Here is a 24894-nt window from a genome sequence, read left to right as displayed (position 1 = left end):
AGAAAGAGAGAGAGAGAGAGAGAGAGAGAGAGAGGTCCCTCTTACCGTGTGGCGTATACCATCGGTCTTTCACTCCTGCGACTCGGCACTACCTTCGACGATCATAACTAACCAACCTGCCGGTACACGAGTCGTTGTTTATGAAACTCGTAGCCACGTTCGAGAGACATCTCGAATAGAAAGAGAGAGAATACAGACACCGTTAGATGTCTCCTAACATTCTCTATCTTTCTCTTTATTTCCTTTTATTTCAATACTTCATCGAAACTACGAAACTTTCGAAAGGTAACTTCTCCTAATTAGAAAAATCGATCGCATTTACTCGATAAAGTTAAATCGGTCAGCCGACATACGATCGGTGATCGTAAGAAGAGAGTATCGGCTTAATTATTCGCCGAGGAGGAACTGGAAAATGTGTGTCTGCGGCGATTTAAGCCGACGTTTTCTAATCAGTAGGATAGAATCGGCGACAGGCACAGTTAGAGAAAACGAACGTGGGAGGAATTAACGTTGGAACTACGATGCATCGCGATGCATCTCGATCGACTAGCGGCGCCTCGGTACGCGAGTTAATGCTTCTTCGTTCTAACGAGAGGGAACGTGAAATTTAATAAATGTTCGTTTCTTTTCTTTTCCTCCTTATTCCCTTCTTTTCTTTTTCTTTCTTTTTTCTGTTTTTTCTTTTCCTCTCTCTTTTCTTTTATTTTTTCTTTTTTTTTTATCATCCTCGTAAACTATACAAGAAACATCATCGCGATTCGAGATCGCTTAAAAATATTTATACTTTACGACTTTTCCCCTTTTTCGTCTCGAAAACCTAAACGACGATACAAAACCGTATCCATTAAATCACGAAGCAATTACATTCTTTAGCAGACATTATTGTGCTTCATGGTGTATCCAAGTGTGCGCATTAAACGGAACGTGTATTTAAAAGCGAACGAAACGGCGTGTATCAGTATACTTAATTATATGCAGAGACGTCAGCAAACGTTGAACGACCCACGGATTCCAACGATTCCGGTATCTGGTTTCTGCATACCATCCACCAAGCTAGTCATTTTTTAAGGCGTGGCCGCCGGTGCTTTAAGCTCTCTCGTCGTTCGAAGAGATCAAAAGTTTACGTCGTCGTCTTCGTAGTAACGTCTTCGTATGGATGTATTAGAACGCAATAATTATTCGATATGATAAAAAAGAAGACGGGACGCAGAGGAGCGAGAACAATGAGTGGGAGGAAGGAATCGGAGTTACGTAAGTGAAAGAAAGAGAGAGAGAGAGACAGAGAGAACACGTTTTGCGTAGTTACGTTTCGCATTTACGCGTCTCTACGTAGTAGATGTTATAACGCAAACATAAGTATGTACTTAATTCGATATTTATTAAAAAAAAATCTTTCGCTTCGATCGCCTCGTACGATTTTTTTTTCCTGAACGAAAATTCATCCGTGCTGTTATTTCTGTTAATAAGAAGGAAAAAAAAAGAAAAAAAAAAAACATTATTCGTCAATCACAAATCATTGTACGTAGATTTCGATTAGTCACGATTTATTACGTAGAATTTTGTTCAGATAGATAAAATTTCTCAGATTAACATGTTAAATCGTTAAAGAGTTAATATCGAAAAGTACGATCTTCTTTGTAGCACTTCTTAGGATCGATCTTCATAGCAAAGAGGGTTGTGGGAAACGAGAAACGTGTTTTCTTAGGTCGAGCGCGTGCGGGAGTGTGCGTTTACGGATAGATTTTTAAGGTTGTATCATTGCACAACGGCCATAAAGTCATAAGGAAGAGCAAGACTCCGCAACGCGGCAGCAACGCGAGTACGGCAGCGCGAGTCGAGGCCTCGCACCGATTTCATCGGTCGTCGTATTTCAGTCAGCTTTAAAGTAGTCGTAAAACAGCTTTGCTTTCGAGTCGTGTAAAGCGTCTTGACTACGCCTATGCGTTTGCACGCTTCGAGAGATGCGTGCCCTTTCGTAATTAACAGTCCTCTTCTCTTTCACTCTCTCCCTCTCTCTCTTTCTCTCTCCCTCTCTCTTTCTCTCTCTTTTATTTCTTTTTAGCACGGTCACCTTCGGACTACTTAAAATATTCGTCGAGCACGTTCGACGAGACTTCGGAGGTAGCTTTTCTTTATATCCCTTGCCTATTACGGAAAGGTAGTCGAGTTACTTTCGAATCAGTGCCAGAAGATAAAAGAGATGAAAGATGAATGAGCGTAAGTAAATGATGAAATATACGTAGACGACTAAATCTTTTCTATTATCTTCTTTTTTTTTCTTTTTCCTTGTTCCTTTTCTCTCTCTTTTTTTTTTTTTTTTATAACGAATAATACGCGAATCTTAAATTGAAAATCAAAAAAGAACAAAAAAGGATGGATGACGTAGATAATATCGATTTTTTAAACCTTCCTATGCATTTTTATATATATCATTGATTTTTCTCCCCGTCTTCCCTCCTTCCCCTTCTTCCTAGATTTGATCTTTCGAGTAAAAGCTAGTAATTAAAATTGATTGAGTGTTCGTTGATAGTCATGGTAGGAGATACGAACGAAGGTAGTGTTTAACTACTGGACACAAAAGGCTGTAAGAGAAGAGTGCAGCTATTACCGATGCTGATGAGTTCTCTTCGTTATCCACAACGTACCGTAAATCTTTCCAACTACGTTTAGACGCGTATGTTTCTTTCTCTCTGTTATTTTCCGATCGAATTTCTCTCTCTCTCTCTCTCTCTTTCTCTCTTTCTCGAAGTGTAGTTAAGTATAGTACAATTCACAATAGAACGAATTTTATATCGTTTATCTCGCTCATTGTAACGTCATAAAATCAAGACGAGTCAGTAGAATTGTATCGGTATTACACGGGATACAGTAGACTAATTACGTACCAAACCATAACTTATTATGGGGAAATAAAACGGTGAAAAAGGAAAATACATCGTTTCGAAAATGATGTGCTTTAATTGATCGTTTATGTGCTCATGATTGCCTCGAGCATATCCTTTTATCTCTTATAAGAGTTTTGATCGTTAATTTCTACATTATTTTCTTGAAACCTTTTCCCTCAAAAAAAATGAAGTAACGTGAAGATGTAAAGGCCCTATTCGAAATTCGATTCGAAGAGGAGATACTTTTTACATTCGAAGATGTATTATCTTTCGAGGGTGGTCAACGATTACATTCGTGAAAATGAAGATTCGACATGGACGATCAATGGATTATCGAGAGATTCAACCGGCATTTTAGGGGCAATAAAAGACATCGAATCGTGATGCGAAGTAATCGTTTACGAGCGCGAAATCGATTTATCGGGAAGAAGCTCGCAACGCCCACGTTGTAATCGTATCTTTTGCGGTATTCGGAAACGAAATCGAGTTGAATTAAGTCAAGATTATCATCGTCAAATTATCGTCAAATTATCGATGAAAGATCGAAGAAGAATATGCAATTTTTTCCTTTTCTTTTTTTGAAGAAAAAAAAAAAAAAAGAAAAAAAAGTCATTCTTCGAAGCTCGTTTCAATTGGATGTTCCTGGAAAGAGTTTGAATGAGTTTAAAATCATCGATTTAATATTCACCTTTTGTGTTTCGATCTCACGCTTCGTTAATAGAGAAAAAGTAGGTGGAATAAATCGTGATCGTTTATTTTCTTTAAGGGAAAAGAGTTGAGACAGTACGAGAAGAAGGATGTAGGCGTGAGACAGGTGTATATGTATAGGTATACGTTGCACGCATTTATTCATTCGGACCCGTCGAATCCGTATCGTCCTCGTCTCTTCGGCTCGCGGTTAAGGTAATTGCATTGTACGCGCTTGTCCTTTGAAACGCCAATCACCAGCGACAAAACGTTCGTCGCGCCGAAGCGAATCGCGTTTGCGGCCGTCCGCCGTCGGCTCTTTAAACCTCTCGATCTTCTCCGACGAGAAGAGAGCAAAGAGAGAGAGCGAGAGAGAGAGAGAGAGAGAGAGTCGAGCCAAGTCAAGCGAACCTTTTACCCGTACGTGTCTGCACGTCCACCTTCGTCTTATTCTCTCACTTTAAAGGATCTTTCGATTGTTCTAAAATTTTTTCCCTCGGGGAAAAAACAAAAAAGTAAGAGAGAAAAAAAAAAAGAAAAGAAACTTGCAGATAAATTTTCATAAGAAAATCGTATTATAATTTTGAACGAGCGTTAAATCTTATGTTAGAAAAAGAGGAAAGGAGAGGGAAAAAATTCGATATTAATTTTTTGCTTGAGATTTTTTAGTAGATATCTTCGAAACGTGACGATCGATATCACCGAACATATTATGCGAACGAAGGAGTATACGATACGTATAGGAAGCCAAGCGTAGGCGGTTGCTGAGCTTCTCGCTGACGTTACTTAACTACTTAAGTTACTTACAACCGGCGGTATTATTGTCGAGTGTTCTAATAGATTGGCAGCTTCCATTTCTCTAGTAATAATAAATTATCGAACATTGTATCAGAAAAAGAAAAATATCGAGAGATTTTTTTTACGTTATAAATGAGACTGGATAGAATAGGTGAAAAATCATGAAAATCTAGTTCTTTTCTTCTTCTCGATAATTTATCTAAATGACGTTAGGAAAAAAGACAAAAAAAAAAGTAAACAACATTGCCGTTTCTAACAGATCGTTAACGGTTCGTAGTTAGGTATGATACCTAATGATCATCGTTTTTATATTAGCAAAGAAACACGCAAAAGATAGAAATTGAGAGGAAGTAAAACGTTATTACAATCTACTTTTCTCTGAGGACATCGAAACTCTGAAATTATTATGGGATGATATTAAGAAAGGATCGGTCTTGTGTGTGTGCGTGTGTGTCTATATATATATATATATATATATATACTTACATCCGCGAAAGAAAGCGTAATTCTCGAGAATTCGATCTCTCCTATTTCGTGACGAGCAAGCTCGTCCACGAGCCCTGTATCTTCTTCTTCCGCAGGAAATGAGAAGGTAAAAGGAAAAAAGAAACAAAAATAAAAAAAGAAAAAACAAAAAACAAACAGAAGAAGAAGATAACGAAAGTACACTTCTTCCTTTCGTCAAATCACAAATTATCTTTCTCGATTCCTCGTCACGAAATGAGAGGCGATACTAATAATTTGTCGAATAAAAGGATAGTAGAAGGATAAGAGCAAATAAGCAAGAAAGAGAGACAAAGAGAGAAAGAGAGATCTACCTAAGCGTTTCCATTCATTCTATGACCTCATCAACGTCGTAGGAACGACGATCTTGTTCGTGCGAGAGCTTCGTAAGAGAGCTCGACCATCGCCTCTTCGCTCCGTTTCTCTATCTTATTCTTTCTCTCCCTCTCTCTTTTTCTCCCTCTCTCTTTCTCTCCCTCTCCATCTCTTTCTCTCTCTTCTCTCTTTGTCGCTTCAATGTTCACTCGAGAAGTCACAGGTCGTGCCCTCGCACGCCTTATCACGGACGTGCAACGCGCCTCGTAGTTGGCATTTCGCGCGAGATTCTACTTGTGCGCTAAGGACTCTCCTTCGAGCTTCCGTTTCACCTCCTTAGATTTCTTACTAAAAACGACAAGAGAGGAGAAAGAGAAGGACGACCGAGCAAGCCGTCGTGCATTTACACGGTGAAATTCTTATGATATATTATTATACCCGTCTGAAATTATTTTCCTCAGAAGTTTCCTTTTCTTTCTCTTTTCTTTCTTTTTTCTTTTCTTTTCTTTTCTTTCTTTCTTTTTTTTTTTTTAATTATCACGTTCGATATTCGATATATATTACGTTTGCGGAAGCGATTGCTTTCTCTCGTAAATCGAATTCGGCAATCTCTCCTTCTATCTTCGTTCAGACTTTCAACGATTTTATTTATACATTGGAGAAACGGGGATTCTGGTCCTGGTAAAAAGTGGACGGCCGGACGATTGTCTCTTTACACGGCCAATCTTATGGTTCTCACGTTCGGAATTGTAATTTCATCGATCGAGAACCGTATTGAAAGAAAAGGCAGAGAAAGAGAGAGAGAGAGAGAGAGAGAGGGAGAGAGAGAGAGAGAGAGGGAGAGAGAGAGAGAGAGAGAAAGATATGAAAGAGTAAAGAAATGAAAGAGAACATTAGTGTCCTTTCTCAACGATGAAGATACGTTGATCGACGTGCGAAATAAATTATTCATTTTTCCGCGAGGAAGTAATAAAAAATATAAGAGGGGATAAGGAGAAAGAATAGGTGGGGGAGGAGAGAAGGAAGCGTCGAGCTTTTTACGAGCGATGAATAGTTTTGTTCGCTCTTTGACTTCCTCCTTTCGATGCGCGAGAACCAAGAAGAGAAAGGCATTGTTGTCTCTTTGACTCGCAATGCATTCGTAGATTGAACGAAGCTCGAAGCATCCGCATGCGGATTCACATATAGATACGTATATACATATATATATCTACGTCTATATATATATATTATATTTGTATATATAGTAAAATACTATTTTATTAAATACTATTTTATTATTATCGATTTCAGGAAACTTCTTTTGTCAGCAATCAATCATTGTTATAAAAAATTCATATAATTGATAATTATTTTCAAGTATGTATGAAACAATAGAGTAGAGGGATAAAGTTTGAAGGGAGACAAATTTTTATAATACTCATTTACGTTTTTTTTTTAATCTTTTAAAAAAGCTTTCGATTTCTTTCCAAGTCTTATGCTTATTTAAGGCCCAATTTTCGTTTAGACACGCTCCTCTTTCCATCCAACAAATAGACAGATCGATACACTCACACTATAATAAAGCTCGACCCATCTCAGATAGGTGGACAAGATAGTAAAGAATCGAAAAGGACCGAAAATGATCGAAAAGGATCGAACAGGATCAAATAGAACGAATGAAATTGAACGAGATCGAACAGGATCAAATAGGATCGAACAGAATCAAATAGGATCGAATAGGACCAAGTAAGAACGTATGAATTGAATAGGATCAAATAGGATCGAATACAATTCGGTCCTATTCGGTCCTATTAGATCCTATTAGATTTTATTCGGTCTTATTTGACCTTATTCATTTTTATTCGTTTCTATTCGATCTCAATCGATCTTATTTGATCCCATTCGATCCTATTCTACTCCATTCGATTCTATTCGTTGTGGTCCTATCATTTTTTATCTTTCTCCTTTCTTTGATATAACTTTGGTAAATTAAAAATCAGAATCAGAAATAAATAAATTATATTTTTTTCTCTAAAAACTTTCACTTCAAAGATGTTTTGTTCAGAGATATTCAGATGTTTCAATTTAAAAAAAAAAATGTTGAGCCTATATATGATGCGTGCAATACACCTGTCTGTAGAGCTCTTCTTCGTAGCTTCATGGCGCCAAAACGAAACGATATTCCGTCTCTATCTTCTTCCCTTTTCGTCTCTTCTTTCTTCTTCCATTTGGTTCTAGCTATTGTGGGTGTGCTTTGTTTCGTGCGTCGGCGTACTATTGTGGAAACTCTACCATTTACTTAGGTAGTAAAACATTCGAGTACCATGAACTCGCTCGAAGCCTGTAATATTCTCTCCTGTACGAACAATGCGATTCGAATTCATCTCTCTCTTTCTTTCGTCTTGAAGCTATTCCTCGTCGATGCATATTCACCTGTACTACGAAAAAAAGAAAAAAAAGAGAAAGAGAAAAAATGCGCTTGCATTGTTCATCTTATTCGACTAGTATCTTCTTTTTACGCAACATACGAATTTACTTTGAAAAGAAAAAAAAAGGAGTTGTAGATGATAGACAAAATTTTTTGTTTTTTTTTTTTTTTCAATTCATTCTGAATCGATTCAATAATATTATTCACCTTGAATATTCATATTTTTTTCTTTAATAATTACGGTGTATACCGTTCTCGTACATACGTATACATACACAGGTTTATATAGTTTAGTAAGACGAACCGAAGGAACTATAGGAACACAGTTTGTTTACATTTGCGTGCTTGACTAATTTCACGCTGTAAACATACCGTATTCAGTCTCCTCGCGTGTACGTACTTACATACGTATAGAGAGGAATCTTAACGTTCGTTTGTATTATTTCTTGGGTGGTCCTGAAGTTGTAGCACGTAAAGCAAGTATTACCTTTCGAACTGTGACGAAGCATAAGAATTTTTCTCGAAGTTAGTTATTATATAATGCGTGCATTTTATCTCAAAATCGATGCTGTGCTTTTAATATATGTATGTACATTTCGAAGTATTTGTTTGTTTCCAAACGTCATTATCGAGAAGGAAGGGTTATTAATATAATGAAGGATCATGAGCTACGGGAATACGAAGTTAAATTAAAATAAGATCGAAATTATCTGTATTTTTGTTTCAATTCGAAAATAAGAGACGTCGTCACGTTAATCTTTTTCTTCGTTCTTTCGTTTTTTTTCTCTTTCGTCGCATATATTTTATTCAATCGATTTATTTTAGATTATACGGTAGCTCAATCCGTTCAACGTGGTTTATTTCCATTGAATCGGTCAGTTTTCTATGTCAAAGTTCAACGAAGAAATATAACGATGATTTTACGCAATTATAGCAACGAATGAAAAACACAATGACGCGTTAAAGCGATTCACGTAACGGATGGAAAGTAAACTCCGATGGTTTGCCATTTGAGAGTGCGAGGAAAAGATATAGATGCAGATAGATAGAGAAAGAGAGAAAAAGAGAGAAAGAGAAAAAAAAGGGTTAGAAAACGATCAGCAATAAATACTGTAAAGCAGCTATATAAAATCATTACGAGTATTCCAATCTAGATATATTATATAATAGATAAGAAATATGTAAGCGACTTAAGGAGAAGCACAACGTTCACACTCCATATTACCTGTATCATCGATAATAAAACGAGAAATGTAAGATGATTTTTAACGATGAAAAATACTCTACGTTCAATATTTCAATATTCGTTTATTACATCGGGATACAAGAGTCGGGTTTTTAAAAGCAACAGAGATAGGGATAGAGATAGAAATAGAATGAAAGACAGAGAAAGAAAGGAGAGAGAAAAAGAGAGAGGGGATAGACTTCCGGAGAAAGTATCGTTTTATCGGCAGTCCGTGGAGGCACGTTTATCAGTTCTAGTACGAATGAACCGCATGAAGGATCAAAGTGCAAGTCTCTGCCTTACGTATTTAGTACGTTGATGGGATGAGACTCCCCGTCTTCTTTCCGCATTTATTCGGACCACATTTCTCTAACTCTTTCTAAAAGTGGTGAGAGAACGAACGAGGAGAAGTTTCTCGGCGTGATGCCGTGGTATCACGAAGTGTAATAATATACGTCGAAGAGCCGACAACACGTGCCACGTTTTCGAGTTGCATGATTTACGCGATTACTCTCGTATGCACGGCTCATATGCATACGTAACCGTCCGTAGACACGTAGGGCGACTCTAGTCGTTCGTTCTTTCTCGACTTCTCTCTTTCTCTCTCTTTCATTTCTTTTTATCTATCTATCTATCTATCTATGTATCTATCTATCTCTTTCTTCTGGCATGTACATAATCTCTCGCAGAGAAGACGAGGTACGAACTTTCACCGCTCGGACGAAAGTAAAGGACGAACGAGTTTCGTCTATCGAAAATAAAGAATACGAAATGATTAGAATTCGTATTGTATTATTTTGTTCGTTCAGTCATTTGGAAAAATATTTTTTATCGTACGCAACGGTGGATATCTTTTTTTCTTGTTCTTTCTTTTTTGTTAACAATTCTTCGAAACCGATTCACCACGTGGAAAAACATCAGCTCACCCTTGATGCGATGAAGAAGATATACAGAGAAAGGGAGACAGAGACAGATAGAGAAAGAGAGAGAAAAAGAGGGGAAGAAGAGCGATGACAGCTTTCACAAGAGTTTAAGACCCTGTCCGAAGAGTGGAGGACAGTTTGACGTGTATGTTTAACCGGTCTCCATGCAATCTTCTTCTCCGTTTCAATTAGGCTTCTACCCTAATTGAATAATTCTCGTTAGTCTTGTCCGTTCAGTTAGCTGCAGTTTCGGGACGAATAAGGGCACCCTTAACGCCAGAGAAGCCTCGCTGGGACGAGAGAAAAGTTTAACAAAAAATGGTCGTAGAGAAGAGGGCCCGGTGTAACGGGCAAGTCGAGTTATTTTAACGAATGTAATTACCAGAACCGAAGTCGTTCGATTATAACCGTACGAAACGATCGAACTAACTGCTTCTGCATTGCATTCACATTTTCGATCCTTTCTTAGAGTCTCTTTAATCTTTCTTTCATTCTCTCTCTCTCTCTCTCTTTTCTCGTTTTACGTATATTATCAGTGAGATGATACGTGTCATCGTTACAAAGCTGACTTATTGCTTTACCCGCATTGCATTTCTGATTTATGTAGAAGAAATTTTTTTCACATTTACTCGTTATACTTAGTTATCGGACAATCCTCCGATCGAGAAAAACGGTATGCCGATGATATTCGTCGTATTGGTTTAGAACAATGTGGACGAACCGAAGGATTTACGGAAGCAAGTATCGATTCTTGGAACACGTTACGAATACCCTCGACTGTTACGATCGTACAGTAAATATCGAGAATATTGGTATAATATGTAGATCTAAACGCATACGTGGCTTACCACGTTTAATATCGTTCGTAAATCAAAAGAGGCTATTGTTTTCCTTCATCGAATGACCTGACTACCGTTCTATACTATCCTTTATATATTCTGTTTTTCTCTTACGATATTACGATCGGTTAGTATAAAGCTTATTACTCTACTCTATTTTATATTTTCTTTCTTTATTTTTTTTTCTGTTTTTTTTTTTCTTTTTTTTCTAATACGATGTGTAGAAAGATTCTCCTAGAAGAAGAAGAAGAAGATTAGGTAACAATTTTCCGTATCTGCATAGATTATTTTCTATGTATATGTCGAATCATATATTACTCGAGAGAAGCACGTCTTGAATGAGAGACACGACTTTTTTTCTTCTTTTTTCCCGTGCTTTTTTCTTCCTTTTTTTCCAATCTTTTTTCTTTAAGTCGATGAAAAAGTTTTAATAGGTTCATCTATGCGCACTACGTATGTAACTATGTACGTATGCATTTCTCATTTCGATTCGATGCAGTCGTACAAATTCGATAAGTTTGCAAATATATTTTGCGAGATTATATAATCTAATAGAAATGTCTGGTGTAATAATGTAAGTAATTTTAGATGGGCAACGAGGTATATAAGATCGTATATACGAGAAACTAGTAGAGTTTAATCGGATCTCTCTCTCTCTCTTTCTCTCTGGATAGTTGAACAACGTGCTGAAACGATATCTGCTTTCGTGTATGTAAAGAGCGTTTAAGAAATTAATACTCGCGAGGCGCGAGCAAGTAATAATTACGTTTATACTAGTTGTATGTAGTCTACGTAAGAGAGGATTCAAGAAACGTAATTGGATTTAGGTCGTTTTGTCGAGTATTCAACTAATGAACGCATAATGAACGACGATTGCATAATTAATATTATAAATATTTCGCTAATGCAGCAATGTTTACGTAATGGGACTCTACTTTTGCCGACTGGTTATTGCCTTCGGCCGTTTAGAGTTGAAACGTGCGCGATTAGAGACGATGTGGTGGACGTGAACGTGAACGTGCAGAGGTGCATAGAGGTGCATAAGAGTGCATAAGAGCCGCATAAAGAAGGAACACCGCCATTTCACACATTATATTTGAGATCTGCCCCACCTTCGGCCAACTCAAACGGAGGGAGGAGGGGGGATATATCTCTCTACCGCATTGCAAATCACTTTCATAGTCCTGTTTTTATGACCGAAAGTTATAATTTACGGTCCACCCGATTGGCGTAACTCACCGCACGCAGAAGGATTACACGCTTACCGTGGACGCTTATATGGAAAATCGCTTTTACCAGAACGCACCGAGTTCTCGAGCCCTAATCCATTAACGACCTCTCGCTGCGCCGCCGTGGGAAAGAAGGAGAAAGAAAGAGTGGGGGAAAAGAAAGAGAAAAGGATATATACGAGCTCTCTTTTCTCGTATTTGCCTCTCCTACGCGAGAATTAACGCGTAAGATACACGGATTAAAGCGATACCTTTAATTCGACTTTATATCGAATTACTAGTCCCTACTTATAGTTAATCCCTCGATTTGTAATTATAAAAATATTCTTACGATCTACGAAACTAAGAAATTTTATACTTTGCATGTATATAGAAATTTTCGCTTAATTCTTTTCATAATTTTTCTTACAGAGAAAAATGCGAATTTATGAGAAATATTTCTAGACGGTAATCGAGTTCTGTATTTCATTGATTATATATATGTATATATATATGTATTTAGATATAAATAGAATATGTACTATATCTACTTGCTTGCTTGCTTGCTTGCTTGCTTGCTATTGAATATCTCGACATATTCGAGAGAACCGAAGTTCGTCGTCTTTCAAGAAGCCGATTCAATTTTCAACGTGCAATCTTGCGATATTACAGGAAAATAGGAGAAATCCTGTGGAGAAAGTAAAATGCGAACGTTGCAATATTATCGTAAATGCAATATGTATAACGCAATATATGTAATAATAATAAGAAGTACTCTCTACGTATTTTCACCCTTTGTTAGTTAAGCATTGAGATCATTTATGTCTTCACGGATTATTAAGTACACCTAAGGCATAACGAACTCAATTAGATGGAAAAAAGAATGTATATACATATATATACATATACACATTTTTTTTTCTTTTATCCTTTATTTTTTTTAACAAAGAAATGTTTAGGAATATTCGATCTATCGAATCCGAAATTCTCAATTTGACGTATCACGATACAATAATTATCGAATAAATAAAATTGTTAATGAATAAATCGTGAATCTCGTGTCTTTGTTAGAAAACAATTCTTTCTTTTTTCTATCTTTACGATTTCTCTTCCGATTTAATGGTAATAACTACTGAGAATTTCTTACACGTGTATGTGGGTACATAGATGTGACATTAACATACATCATAGTACCTCGCAAACGGGACATGTTTACGATAGTTGTTTTCTGCAGTTCAATAGCCTGATTATTTCCTAAGAATTTATGTGTGTCACTAAGAGATAGATTCTTTTTAAATATAGGTCGTTCACGAGACTTGATATATGCATATATATATATATATATAATACATACACGTAGCATCTGGTATCGATATAGATAGACATAAAAGTAATAATCCAGATTGAACTTAACTTTTCTATTACTATACGAGACATAGGAACGTAATAAAAAGCATGTAGTACTAGCTCGTACGATAGGCTCGCAAAAATGACGCTTTTAAAACGTCGAGAGATCGATCGATATCTCGAGACGAGTCATACATCGTTGGGAACGTAGAAAACGAGGGAAATGTCGATTACGTCGTCGGCACGTTAAAGTTTCGCGTATCGATCGGTCGAAAGAAAGAAGAAAGACGCGTGGAGCGTGCGAGTGAATCTTTTATATAATCTTTCTTTCTTTCTTTCTCTATCTATCTATCTATCTTTCTGTCCATTCGTCCGTCCGTCCGTCCGTCTCTTTCTCTCATCGTTCTCTCGCAACATCAAGATCGTTCTCTTATCTCCTGAACGAAACAAGTTGTCAGCCCCCGAGGGATATCGCTCGTCGTATGTATGTATGAATGTACGTAAAGAAAGGAATAAATAAGAAATAATTCTCCCGAGATGACACTCGTCCAGTTTGAAAAAAGAAACGCGCGAGAAATACACAGGCAGTAAAGTGTGCTTCTACTTTTCTCTATCATTTCCTTGACTTTACCGCGTAACATTTAAATAATTTATCGATTCGCGAATGTACGGTTTTCAATTCCCTCGTGATCGGTTCATTATCACCGGACGTACGGGTGGTCCATGAAACGTTTCTCGAATGCACACCGTACCATCATAATACTCGCATTTTCTTCTTTTATCTTCTTCCTTTTCTTCCTCTCCTTTTTCTTCTTCTTCTTCTTCTTTCGCGTTGCGTCGTCGTCGACGACGAGGACGATAAGAAGAGACGATGCAATTACTCTCTTTCTTTCTCTCTCCTTCTCTCTCTTTTTTTCTTTCCTCTCTCTCTCTCTCTCTTTTACTCTTACGTTGCATTTTCTCTTTCGTTGCTTCATCCCTGAAGCTCATAGACTCCCGGAGAAACGGACATTTAGCGTTCGCGTATGTCGAGAGCGCGTGTTCTCGCTCGTCACGCTAGAAAAGCGTAATTGTTTTAACGTTTTAATAACTGCGCTCGCGTGCGCCTGATGCATTCGCAATAGCGACTGACTCGTAACTGCCGCGGAATAGGGCGAAAGAGAAAGAGAGAAAGAGGAGATTAACGTGTCGTGTGCTCTCAAAGAGAATTATCTACGTTCTGCCGTAGTAAAGTAATTCTTTTGCCGATTCTTTCTCGTCATAATAAAATATTGCGTTATTTAAATCTTACCATTAGGAAAATTTTTATTTGCGATAGATAATATTATTAGGTACTTTTGCGCGATTGAAATATATTTTGTTTTTCTTAATCGTCGATCATTCGATATTTGTTCAATAAATTAATTAATGAATTAAAAAAAAAAGATTTTTCTTTTTTCTTCTTCTTTTCTTTTAAATCGTTCATAAATATATTTATAAAAACGAGACGATATTAAAAGTTAAAGTTTGTCTTTAAAAAAGACTCGTCGTTTTTTCTTCGTTCTCGCTAATTTTCTACGAAGAGCAATTTCGTTTTACCAAGGAGGGTTATTACGATTGCTATAATAGCGCTCATCAGAGCTCACCGCCTATCACCTTTACCTTCGTCTTGTCTAATTACAGGTCACGTTTATTGTTTCAGGAGGAGAGCGAGCTCTCGAGCAAGCGGTGGGCCAGTGCGCCCCGCCGCCCGGACAGCCCCTGCGTCCTGGGGGCACCGACGTCTAGGGAGGTTAGCCTTTATCTTTTATATCTTTTTCAAACACTTACTATTATTTTTTTTACATTGTAAATATCTTCACACTGGCAGGATTATTGTCTTACTTCGAATGCCACTTTAGAAGAATTTTTTTATATTTATTTTCAACGAGTTATTCGACGATGAACGATTTGATTTATCAGGATGATTAGAAAATTGAAGACTATATTACAATGTAATGTTAATATATATATATATATACACACTTATAAAATTGAAATATATTATATTTCAAACATAAAGTTAAGATAAAATTATTAGAATATTTTAATAGATTCGGAAAATTTCGGAAAATCGTAATCATTATTTTTCTTTCGATACGTTATATCGTATTATTCGAATTCACAGTTCCAATTTGTTTACGATCATTTTAAGACCGAAGGGACCTTCGAGAAACGTCGAGGTGGAAGCAGTAAGCGAGTAAAAGTCGATCGGCCACCGCGAATGGAAACTCGCTCGATTCCACGCGAGTACGTGATGGCACCCAAATCGTAAAGTCGAACACGTTAGTTCGACGCGTCGTACGTACATACATCGGGCTACTACTAATAGGGGATTAGCACGCTTAGCAAGAACCGCTGCGTGTCGGCACGTCGTCGCCGGAAAGACGATTAACGTCGACATTGCATCGAGGTGTCGATTTAGATACGTGATCCTTCGTTGATTCTCTTTTACGTTTGCCGCGATCTACTATGGTTTACTTTTTGCTAGCTTCTTTGCCTTTCGATCTTTCGGAGTATCAAGTTTTTTATTCAATTTCAAGCGAAATCTTTGACGTTGATTTTTACCGTTTGATTTTTCCTTTTTTTTGTTTTTCTTTCTTCCTTTTTCTTCGATACATTCGTTTTCCACGATACGCGATGCCACCCGGATAGTAACGAGATATAATCGAAGATTATTAGTATCGATAGATCGTAATTCGAACGTTTCGAATATGCAAGAGAAACGACGATGGTTAGTGGAAATTCACGGTCAATCTAACGATTTACTCGACAGCTTACAATCGCGAGATATCTCTGTATGCATAGATATACCACAGCAATTAGTCAGCTTGATTTTAGCGATGGTAATAAAACCGTCGACGTAATTCCGTAAGGTGAATTATCGCCGATCGTTGGGTGGACGATTAGAGCTTTTGGTCGTTGTCGTATTTCGCGCGAACGTTTCCTTGGTAATATAACTCGGTAATACATTGTCAAAGACAGCCGACCATCGCGTACCATCTGTCGTTTGAACATCATCGTGTAGTAGTTACTTCCTTGAACGAAAGAAATTGCAATTTCCATGGGTCGTCTCGATTGTAGCGATTCGAATTACATATTCGTCTCGATCCTCTTATGCAAAAATCGATCAATATTCTTTGATATCAGAATCAAGTACGATTATAACATCGTAAGACTACTAATCACTGATGGAAGTCGAGAATAATAACATAGAAAAAAAAAGAAAGAGAGGATTCAGGAACAGCAGGTAAGAGTAGTAGTGGATCGCACAAAGGATTAATAATAATAGAAGGACGTTGAGAATGGTAGGCTGGTAGGATAAGGACCGCAAAGCTATGGACTCGCCATCTGGCATCTAGCACGGACACAGAGGGCTTTAACGTCCCGTGCAAGCACGTTCTCTCGCATCAAGGTACGGTTCAATTCCGTTACGTGGACGTACCCGCGGGCTTCCCACGCCAATTAAACATGACTCATTAACGGGCAGAAGCCGGTAGCCGGGATCGATGCCTAGCTGCGGAGGAGAGCCTAGCAACCCTTCTATAATTCTCCAGCGCAGAGGCAATCGGAACTAATCTCGACCATCCTCTTTCTTCTTCTCCTCCTTCGTTCGTTCGTTCTTCTCCTTCTTCTTCTCTCTTTCTCTCTCCCTCTCTCTTTCTTTCTTTCTTTCTTTCTCCCTCCCTCTCTCTCTCTCTCTCTCTCTCAGTTCCTCCGCAATGCGATATTACCGCGAGAGGTACCCAGTAACTGCGAGCGACGTGTACAGGCCACGATGTTCACGAGAGCAATATTTCTCGCGTCTTGCTCGCGTCCACGCTCGTGTGTAGGAAACCTCGGCAGAGCTTGTACCGCTTCTTGTTAACCGCTTAATGCTTTTCGTTTCGCGATCGCGGACAAGTATTCGACGTCTAAATCTTTCCGTAGGAAGGATTTTTCTAACGATCGATCTTAATTTTCGATATTAATGATATATAATATCGATCGATTTCTCACGCACCCGTCGATTCCGAGCGATCCTCGTGACGAAGATCTCCAGAATGATTCGGGTCGAGTTGAAATTAATGCGAATATTTAAAACGCTGGAAAATAAAAAGGGCGAACAACGTTATCTCGCTCCGATATCTTGGTGGGATATCATCGGTAGAACGATGTTGCTTTTACCGCTTGCTTTCCCAAGCTACGAAGAAATCTTTGTCAACCGCGAATCTAACGGGACGCGTTAGTTCTTCTAGAGCTACGGGCTAGCTAAACAATAGCGTTATCTCTCTTTACTCTATCGCACGTCTATGCATGCACACGATGTCGAGTTCTCTTCTTTGTTCCTTCGTAGACACTTTCGTTTAACTTTAGAAGAATGAAGAAGAAGAAGAAGAAGAAGAAGAGGTAGTGCTGAAGAAAGAAGAAACAAGAAAGAAGAAAGAAGGAGAGAAAGAGAGAGAAAGAGAGAAGAGGGTGGATAAGACGAAAAGGGTTAAATTATTGCTCAGAGAGATTTTGCGATTGCTTCCGATAGTCAAGTCGGGATTCCAACGTGGCTTCGTGATACTTAGCAGCTAACTCGTCGCCTACCTTTGGCAGCCATGGAATCTTCTCTTCTCTTCTCTTTTCTTCTCTTCTCTTCTCTTCTCTTCTCTTCTCTTCTCGTTTCTTCTCTCTTCACCGGTATACGTGGCCGTAGCTAGTCGAGACGTAGACGTCTTTGCAGGTACGGGGGTGTCCGTTAAAGGCAGCCGTTTAGACAGACTGTGGGATCCCAAGCAAAAGGATAGACCGAACGTGTGTTCGTGCCGAGTGAGCCGAGATCTGGTCACTTAAGGGGATCGACACCAGAGTCCGAGCGTCAATGTCGAAATAACGAGTCTTCGCTTCGATTTCCTTATGTAAAATCGTGAGACTGTCGCCTCCTCACTGTCTTCACTATGCTTTCTTTCCCTTTTTTTTTCTTTCTCTCTCTCTCTCTCTTATTTTTTTTTGTAGATCTTCGAATGATTGAAACGTCGTATCGTATTTTTCTTTCATCGATTTTTACAACTCTTTCGTTTCCTCGATTCAAATACAAATATCTTGAAAATCCTCGAAAGAAACTTGGAACGATCACTGTCACGATCTAATGATAGCTAGGTATGTAGGTTGAAACTAGGACGCATAGAAATAGGAATCACCTACGGTTTACTTTTACGATTCTTTCGATAGCCTTTAGCAATCCGTAGTATCGAGGAGGAACGTGTGCTTTTTTTGACTTTTCTTTTTTTTCTCTCTTTTCAATTGTCAAGCTCGAATCCTACATTATACATTAAATTTCTAATTTCTAATTTCCTAATCGAGATCCGTGTAAGTGGGTAAATAGACATGTAGCATGGTATATTTTAGATTCTTGTCAACTTTACGTATATTTTCCGAAAAAATAACGAGCTACTGTTCATCGAGAGGGTCAGAATTCTCTCTTTTTCTCTCTCTCTCTCTCTCGTGATTTTATCCTGTAGGCAGAAGATTTCTCTCTCTCTCTTTCTCTCTCTTTTTCTTCTTCTTGTTCTCTCTGATAGTTGTTTGAAGTCTCTTCGTGGAACGTGGGCTGGGCACGAGGGCCTGGCGAGAGGGCTGGGTCGTTTCTTAAGAAGAAAAGAGAGAAGAAGACGACAGAAAGAGAGAGAGAGAGTACATCGACGTAGAGTGGACACTCCCGGATCTCTCTACTCTTCTCCTCTCTCTCGTCTCTTCATGAGGTGTCGTCACCGCTCGCTTCTCCGGGGCCGCGTGCTCTTCTCTCCGAATTACGTAACTCTCTGAGAGAGAAAGACAGAGAGAGAGAGAGAGAGAGAGAGAGAGAGAGAGAGAGAAGAAGAAGAAGAAGTTACACTCGCGTACGCACGTGGACGTGTTCGTGCGGTACCGCACCTTCCTCACGAATAACGTATAAACGAAGAAAAGAAGGAACGTAAACCGCGACGGCTAGACGTCTATGTACGATTCGCGCCATTCCAAATCAACGTTTAGCTGGACGGCGACGCTGTAATTTTCTTCTTTTCAAGGCTGTTCTCTTTTCTTTCTCTCTTGTTCTTTATCTCTCTTTGTCTCTTTCACGTTCAGAAACTTAGACTTTATCTGAGTTATCTTAGAAAATTGTGCTGACTGCGATCATCGTGGATATTGGAATAAGAAGAAAGAGAGAGTGAGAGTGTAGAAAGTAAAAACTTCGAATGGACGAGAAGAAGAAGGAAATATACAAAGAGAGGAAAAAATTCGAAACTCGAATCTTCGAAAAAAAGATTATTTCTCTTTCTCTCATCGGCAAATTTGTCCTAATAATGTTATTTCTCGTTAATTAGTAAGAATCAATAGAAATAGAAAAAGTTTGGAATAATCGATGACATTTCGAGAAACGAAACTCGTTTCTATTCATCTCTTTTCTTCGGTAGCTTAGTTACATACTATATGCATTCCGTTTTAGTCTCTCTCTCTCTTTCTTTCTACAGTTGCTTCACAGCTTTGAGTTTTACGTCTACGAATTTACATGTCGACCAGTCTCATAGCCGCAACGGCGCATCGCATGCCGCTCAAGGTGTGGCCGAAGAGAGTCCCCACGCACGTTGTACATATGAAAGAGGGAAAGAGAAGGGTGGATACGAACACGCACAAAAGCGCGTAGAAGTTATTTCAGTTCTCTTCGTTCTATCTCATTTTCTCTCTTTGAAAGACAGAGGCGCGAGGATGTTCTTTATTTTTTCTTTTTTCCTTTATTTTTTTATCTTTTTATTTTTCCTCGAGTAATAGAAGAAGTTCGATCGTCGTCGTGCATTCGTATGCGGAATCGCTTTTGTCGAGAAGGCAAGCTTCTTCTTCTTCTTCTTTTTCTTCTGCTTTCTTCTGCCACTTGTGCTTCTTTTGCTTCTTCTTCTTCTTCTTCTTCTTCTTCTTCTTCTTCTTCTTCTTCTTCTTCTCTGGTAGGCTTTGTCAAAGGCATAAAGTCGATTCACACGCGGCCCACGGACTATGACGATGATCTTTTCTAAGAGCATGCCGCTTGCAGCTACCCACTTGCTGCTACTACTCTCTTCGATCGAAAGCGAGCAAGCAAGTACTTACTTACTTTTCATTGGTCTCGATCGTGGCACATCGATCGACGATCCGTGCTCGTCCTTCATCGATTTCATCGACAGGTGTATCTCTCCTCTCTATCCGTTTTCTATTATTCTCTCGATCTATCTATCTATGTTTCTTTCATTCTTTCTTTCTTTCTCATTCTTTCTTGATAACGTCCGTCTCCTGCGAAAGAGTTCTCTTCAGACCAACAGACTCCAGCAAGAAACGTCATTCGAACGTAACATTGAAGCCTCCGTAAGTAAGTAGGCGACAATGAGTGACCTAACAAAAGGCAACCCGAGATAGTCTAGCCACGCTCAAACGTTACCCATTGTACGCGCTTTATTTGCCTTCGTTATCGGCCGGATACTAGCACGGTGACGTTGAATTAACGCATAAGGTTTAACGTTACAACGAATTACACGCCTTTATTCTCCATTTAGTCGATGGTCATAACTCGAGAGCTATTAACTTGCTGAGCTTATCGTCTAAGATATGTAACCTTTTCTCTCTCTCTCTCTCTCTCTTTCTTTCTTCTTCTTTTTCTCTTTCTTTCTTCTTCCTTCCGATCGTATTCTCTTAGAAAATAAATTTTACTCGACAAAATTTATCGTTCTTCCGTTCTGTACATAGCCGATCGTATTTTATAGACGAACACCATGAGCTAGGTGAAAGGATTACGTAGCATCGATTACGAGTATTCGTTATGGCCGATCGATTCCGATTGAACATCGGCAAAACGACTCGTGTTCGATTCTCTTGTGATTCCTCGAAATCATAGTCTCTTCGTAGCAGATGAAATATTTCCGTGGAATGAGTCAACACACTTGTTCTCTTTCCAGGCAATACTTACTTATGTACTTCCGGATGTATCCGACTTGTTGTTCCACTGCCAGTACGTCAGTAGGTGCTCGTTACTACGAGGAAGAGGAAGATACCGTGTAAGGTGCCAACGTTGCTTATTTCTTTTCGTATTCTTTTTCTTTCCTTTTTTTTTTATTTGTTTCTTCCTTATCGTTTTTTCTCCTTCTTCTTCTTTTCGTTTTTCTTTCTCTCTCTCTTTTTTTCTTTCTTTCTTTCTTTCTTTCTTCCTTCCTTCCTTCCTTCCTTCCTTCTTTTCTTTCTTTCTTTCTTTCTTTCTTTCTTTCTTTTTTTCTTTTTTTTCTTCCTCTTTTTTCTCTTCTTTTTTTTTCTTTTTTTTATTATAGAAAATCTGTCGAGTCAGTAAAGCCGTCTTATCCGTTGCTCGTATAGCAACCATCTGCCATCGCTCGGTGTTTCTCGAGTACCGTAGTAGACGAGCTACGATGACAGCGTCTCTTTAGCTTTGACCGACTCTCTCAACGTTTAGAAATATTAGATATAGGAACATTTATGTCAACTCTTCTTGATGGCAAGATCTTGCGCCGAAAGAGAGAAGAAAGTAGAAAAAAAGAGAGAGTGGGAAAGACAGGGAGAAGAAAAAAAAAGAAGAGCAGAAAAAACGGTGTGTTTTACAACATTTAGATATTTGTCGAAGATTATTTCCAAGTTTTTATGTTTGTCTCTTTAGTTTTTCGAAAATAGATCCCGATAATCGCGAACGTGGCTTAGAACGAGGAGAGAAACAGCCAGGACGTGATTTATTATCCATCGTCGAGCGGTCGAGCACTCCGGAGTGCTGCCCCCTGCGTCGTAAACACACGTTGCAGAGCTCGTCCTGTTTAGTCGAACAGCTGGTGAATCACCGGAAAGCTTCTTCCCTCTCGTACTTCAGGCGCGACGTTGTCACTCTCGCAGGTGGAGCCTTCATTTGGATTATATCGATGATCTAACAGAGAAAATAGAGAAGATCGTTACCTCTGTGATGCGTCTAATGTTCTCGATTATATATTTATTCGACATGAAATTCTTGAAAAAAATCGCCTCGAACTGTTCGTTTCAAGCTTCGTCTCGTTTAAAGACGAACCAAAGGAATAGGAAAAGGAATAAAATAAAATAGTTTCGAGTTGCTAAACAAATGAAAAAATTTCATTCGAATATGTACTTACGAAGGATAACGATCCTCGAACATCAATGAATCGATTTTTATTCCATCGAGATCTTCGGAAGACGTGTTCTATTTGTCAATCATCCAATTTGAGATCGATCGATTGACCGATCGGTCGGTCGATCGGTCGAGCAAAATAATTGCAGGTTCCTTTCTCGTAACAGATGCTTGGCTCTTCTATTCTTGAGGGCGGACAAACAGGGAATCTCATTCTCGTCCACGGATACGTTTAATCGAATGATAGCGTTTAATTATAGTCTTCGTATTTCCAAGTGATTAATCGATCGTTCTTACCTGACGTCAAAGAACACCGCGATCGATCCTAAAACTGTATCAGGTTCTTTTATATTCTCGCGAAGCGATAATCATATTTTATTACGACGAGAATAAAAAGTGTAGAAAGTAATTATAATGAGAACAATAGTTCGAAAGTTTTCATATAATTTAACGACTCCCTTCAATCGTTTTATGCAAATACGGTAGGTTGGAAAATGGATGGACGTGAGATAGAACGTGATGGTGGTGGTGGTGGTACATCGAGAAAGGGTAATTTTCTCTTTCCTTCTAGCGGCATATCTCCGAGAGGAGCATTCGTTTTAATTGAACCTCCGATCGCACGTTATCATCGGAGATCTAAGCGATCGTGGCAATGACCTGCTGACCGTAATGATCACGTAACGATCGACCACCTCGAAGTTAGATGAGATAACGAAGGAACATATCTGGAATCCGACTTGGTGCAACAACCCATACGTATACGTTTGCGTGGCTTACGTACTGACCGATTCCAGGGGAATAAAGATGCTTTAGGAAAGAGAAAGAAGAAGAAGAAGAAGAAGAAAAAGAAAAAGAAGAAGAAAAGAAAGAGAGAGAGAGAAAGAGAGATACAGAGTGGGTTGAGCATTTCCGTAGATCCTATCTCATGTGAAATAGTCCTGTGTAACTCGGAGACTCTCACCAAGGATCGAGCTCGTAAGAACAAACAGAGTTTTCGAAGCACGAATCGAAATTAATGCGATTAGATCGGTAACACAACGCCTTTCTTCGCATAGCAATTTGTCGTTCGTTCTTATCGCCGATACGGATTCATGCTCGGACGATATCTTACAAATTCGATTGTAAGGAACGTACCGTTCGACGTATTCGGTAAACGACGTCTCGATCTAAAGAAGAATTATTTGTTTTGACAGGCATCCTAATTTGGAGACGCATGTATGAGAAATCGTGATAAGTATATCGAAGGTAGCCATTAGCACCTGCCAACCAAACGATCTTGTCTACCGTGAGTAAGAGAGTCGTCGGTGATTACGGTGTAAGAGTCGCTTTATATGGCATCGAAATCTCATCACGATCATCGGACGATTATTTCGAGTAGTAGAAGAAATTTATCATCGACCGTTCGCATCTTCTTAAAAATCTCGTTACGACGAAAGGGATAGAAAATCGATAAATAAAATCTTATAAATATACACATACATATATACACATATATAGATTTTCTATATACCTATCTGTCTGTCGCATAAATAAAAATAATATAAAAATGATATAATGAAAAAGAAATACGTAATGATAGACAGCGCACGATAAAACGCGTAATACGATCAATTATCTACATACGGTCGTAAGCGTGAATTTTTCGATTTAATTATAACCCGCGGCAATATCTCATAGAAGAAGAAGTAGAAGAAGTAGAAGAAGAACAAAAAGAACAACAACAAGAGAAAGAAGAAGAACAAAAAAAAAAGAAAAGGAAAACCGTACGTCAATCGAATCTTGTAAAAGCTGTTAAATAGGGTCGTAAGGTAAGGTGTGGCAAAGTGGGAGAGGAATGGAATAGGATCGTATCGTAAGAGGACTAAGGTAAGGATGAGAAGGAAAGGATAGAGAGGACTCTCGCCGTCATTGATAGTTCTTCTTTTATTTACGAGCCACGCACACGAACGGTTCAACTACGGTTTAACGAACGAACCAACGAATGAGAACGGTTCTCCTTTATAACAGCGCTTCCTCGTACAAATTAAGTGCCTTTCTTCCGATAGTAAACGTCCGTTGGTAATTTAGAGATTTAGAAATTGTACTGGCGTACCTGCTACGATTGCTTCTACTCTTCGTTCGCTGACATCGTCGACTATTTCTCGATGCTCCGGCAAATAAGAAATAGGAAGGATAACGACGATTTTTTCTTCTTTTTCTTTTTCGTATATAAAAGCGTAAATTCTTCCTATTGTAGAAACGTGTCCTTTTTATATCTCGTCGATCAATTGGCATTACCCAAGATAATAATAGCTATTGCGAAAATTATAAGTGACATTATTCTTTGGGCGAGCGTAGGTCGAGTCGCTATCGCAGAGAAGAATAATCGATACACGCAATCGCGTGATCAAAGTCGATTAACACCTAACTTGTCGTTCAGTTTTATTCTTGTTGTGCAACCGAAGACAATTCAGTCGATTCGTTTCCCAGGGTGATTAGAGAATATAGACGCTCCTTTACTACGAATACCTTAGAGAACTTACAAAAGCGTTGATATCCTTACATACTTTTCTAGAGTTATTCAGCAGATTTTCCTAAATCACGGATCGTTAAGCACAATCTACTCTAAACGTGCTACGGAGTC

The 24894-nt window shown here is 38.6% G+C and overlaps 1 protein-coding gene across 8 annotated transcripts in view; it reads left to right on the top strand.

The window, feature by feature from the left end:
* LOC127069469 (Krueppel-like factor 3) overlaps positions 1-24894 on the top strand; it is a 244791-nt gene that overhangs the window by 71185 nt on the left and 148712 nt on the right. For 6 of the 8 annotated variants that reach the window (XM_051006543.1, XM_051006548.1, XM_051006545.1 and 3 more), the window contains one exon: positions 14823-14912. In XM_051006543.1, the coding sequence (XP_050862500.1) occupies positions 14823-14912 (90 nt within the window). Of the gene's footprint in view, positions 1-2196; positions 2218-13616; positions 13638-14822; positions 14913-24894 lie in introns of those variants that run through there. The other 2 variants (XM_051006551.1, XM_051006550.1) reach the window with 2 other exon arrangements.

Source organism: Vespula vulgaris, chromosome 15 (assembly GCF_905475345.1).
Source record: "Vespula vulgaris chromosome 15, iyVesVulg1.1, whole genome shotgun sequence".
In the NCBI taxonomy this organism is placed as follows: Eukaryota; Metazoa; Arthropoda; class Insecta; order Hymenoptera; family Vespidae; genus Vespula; species Vespula vulgaris.
This window is presented reverse-complemented; position numbering and strand designations above follow the sequence as displayed.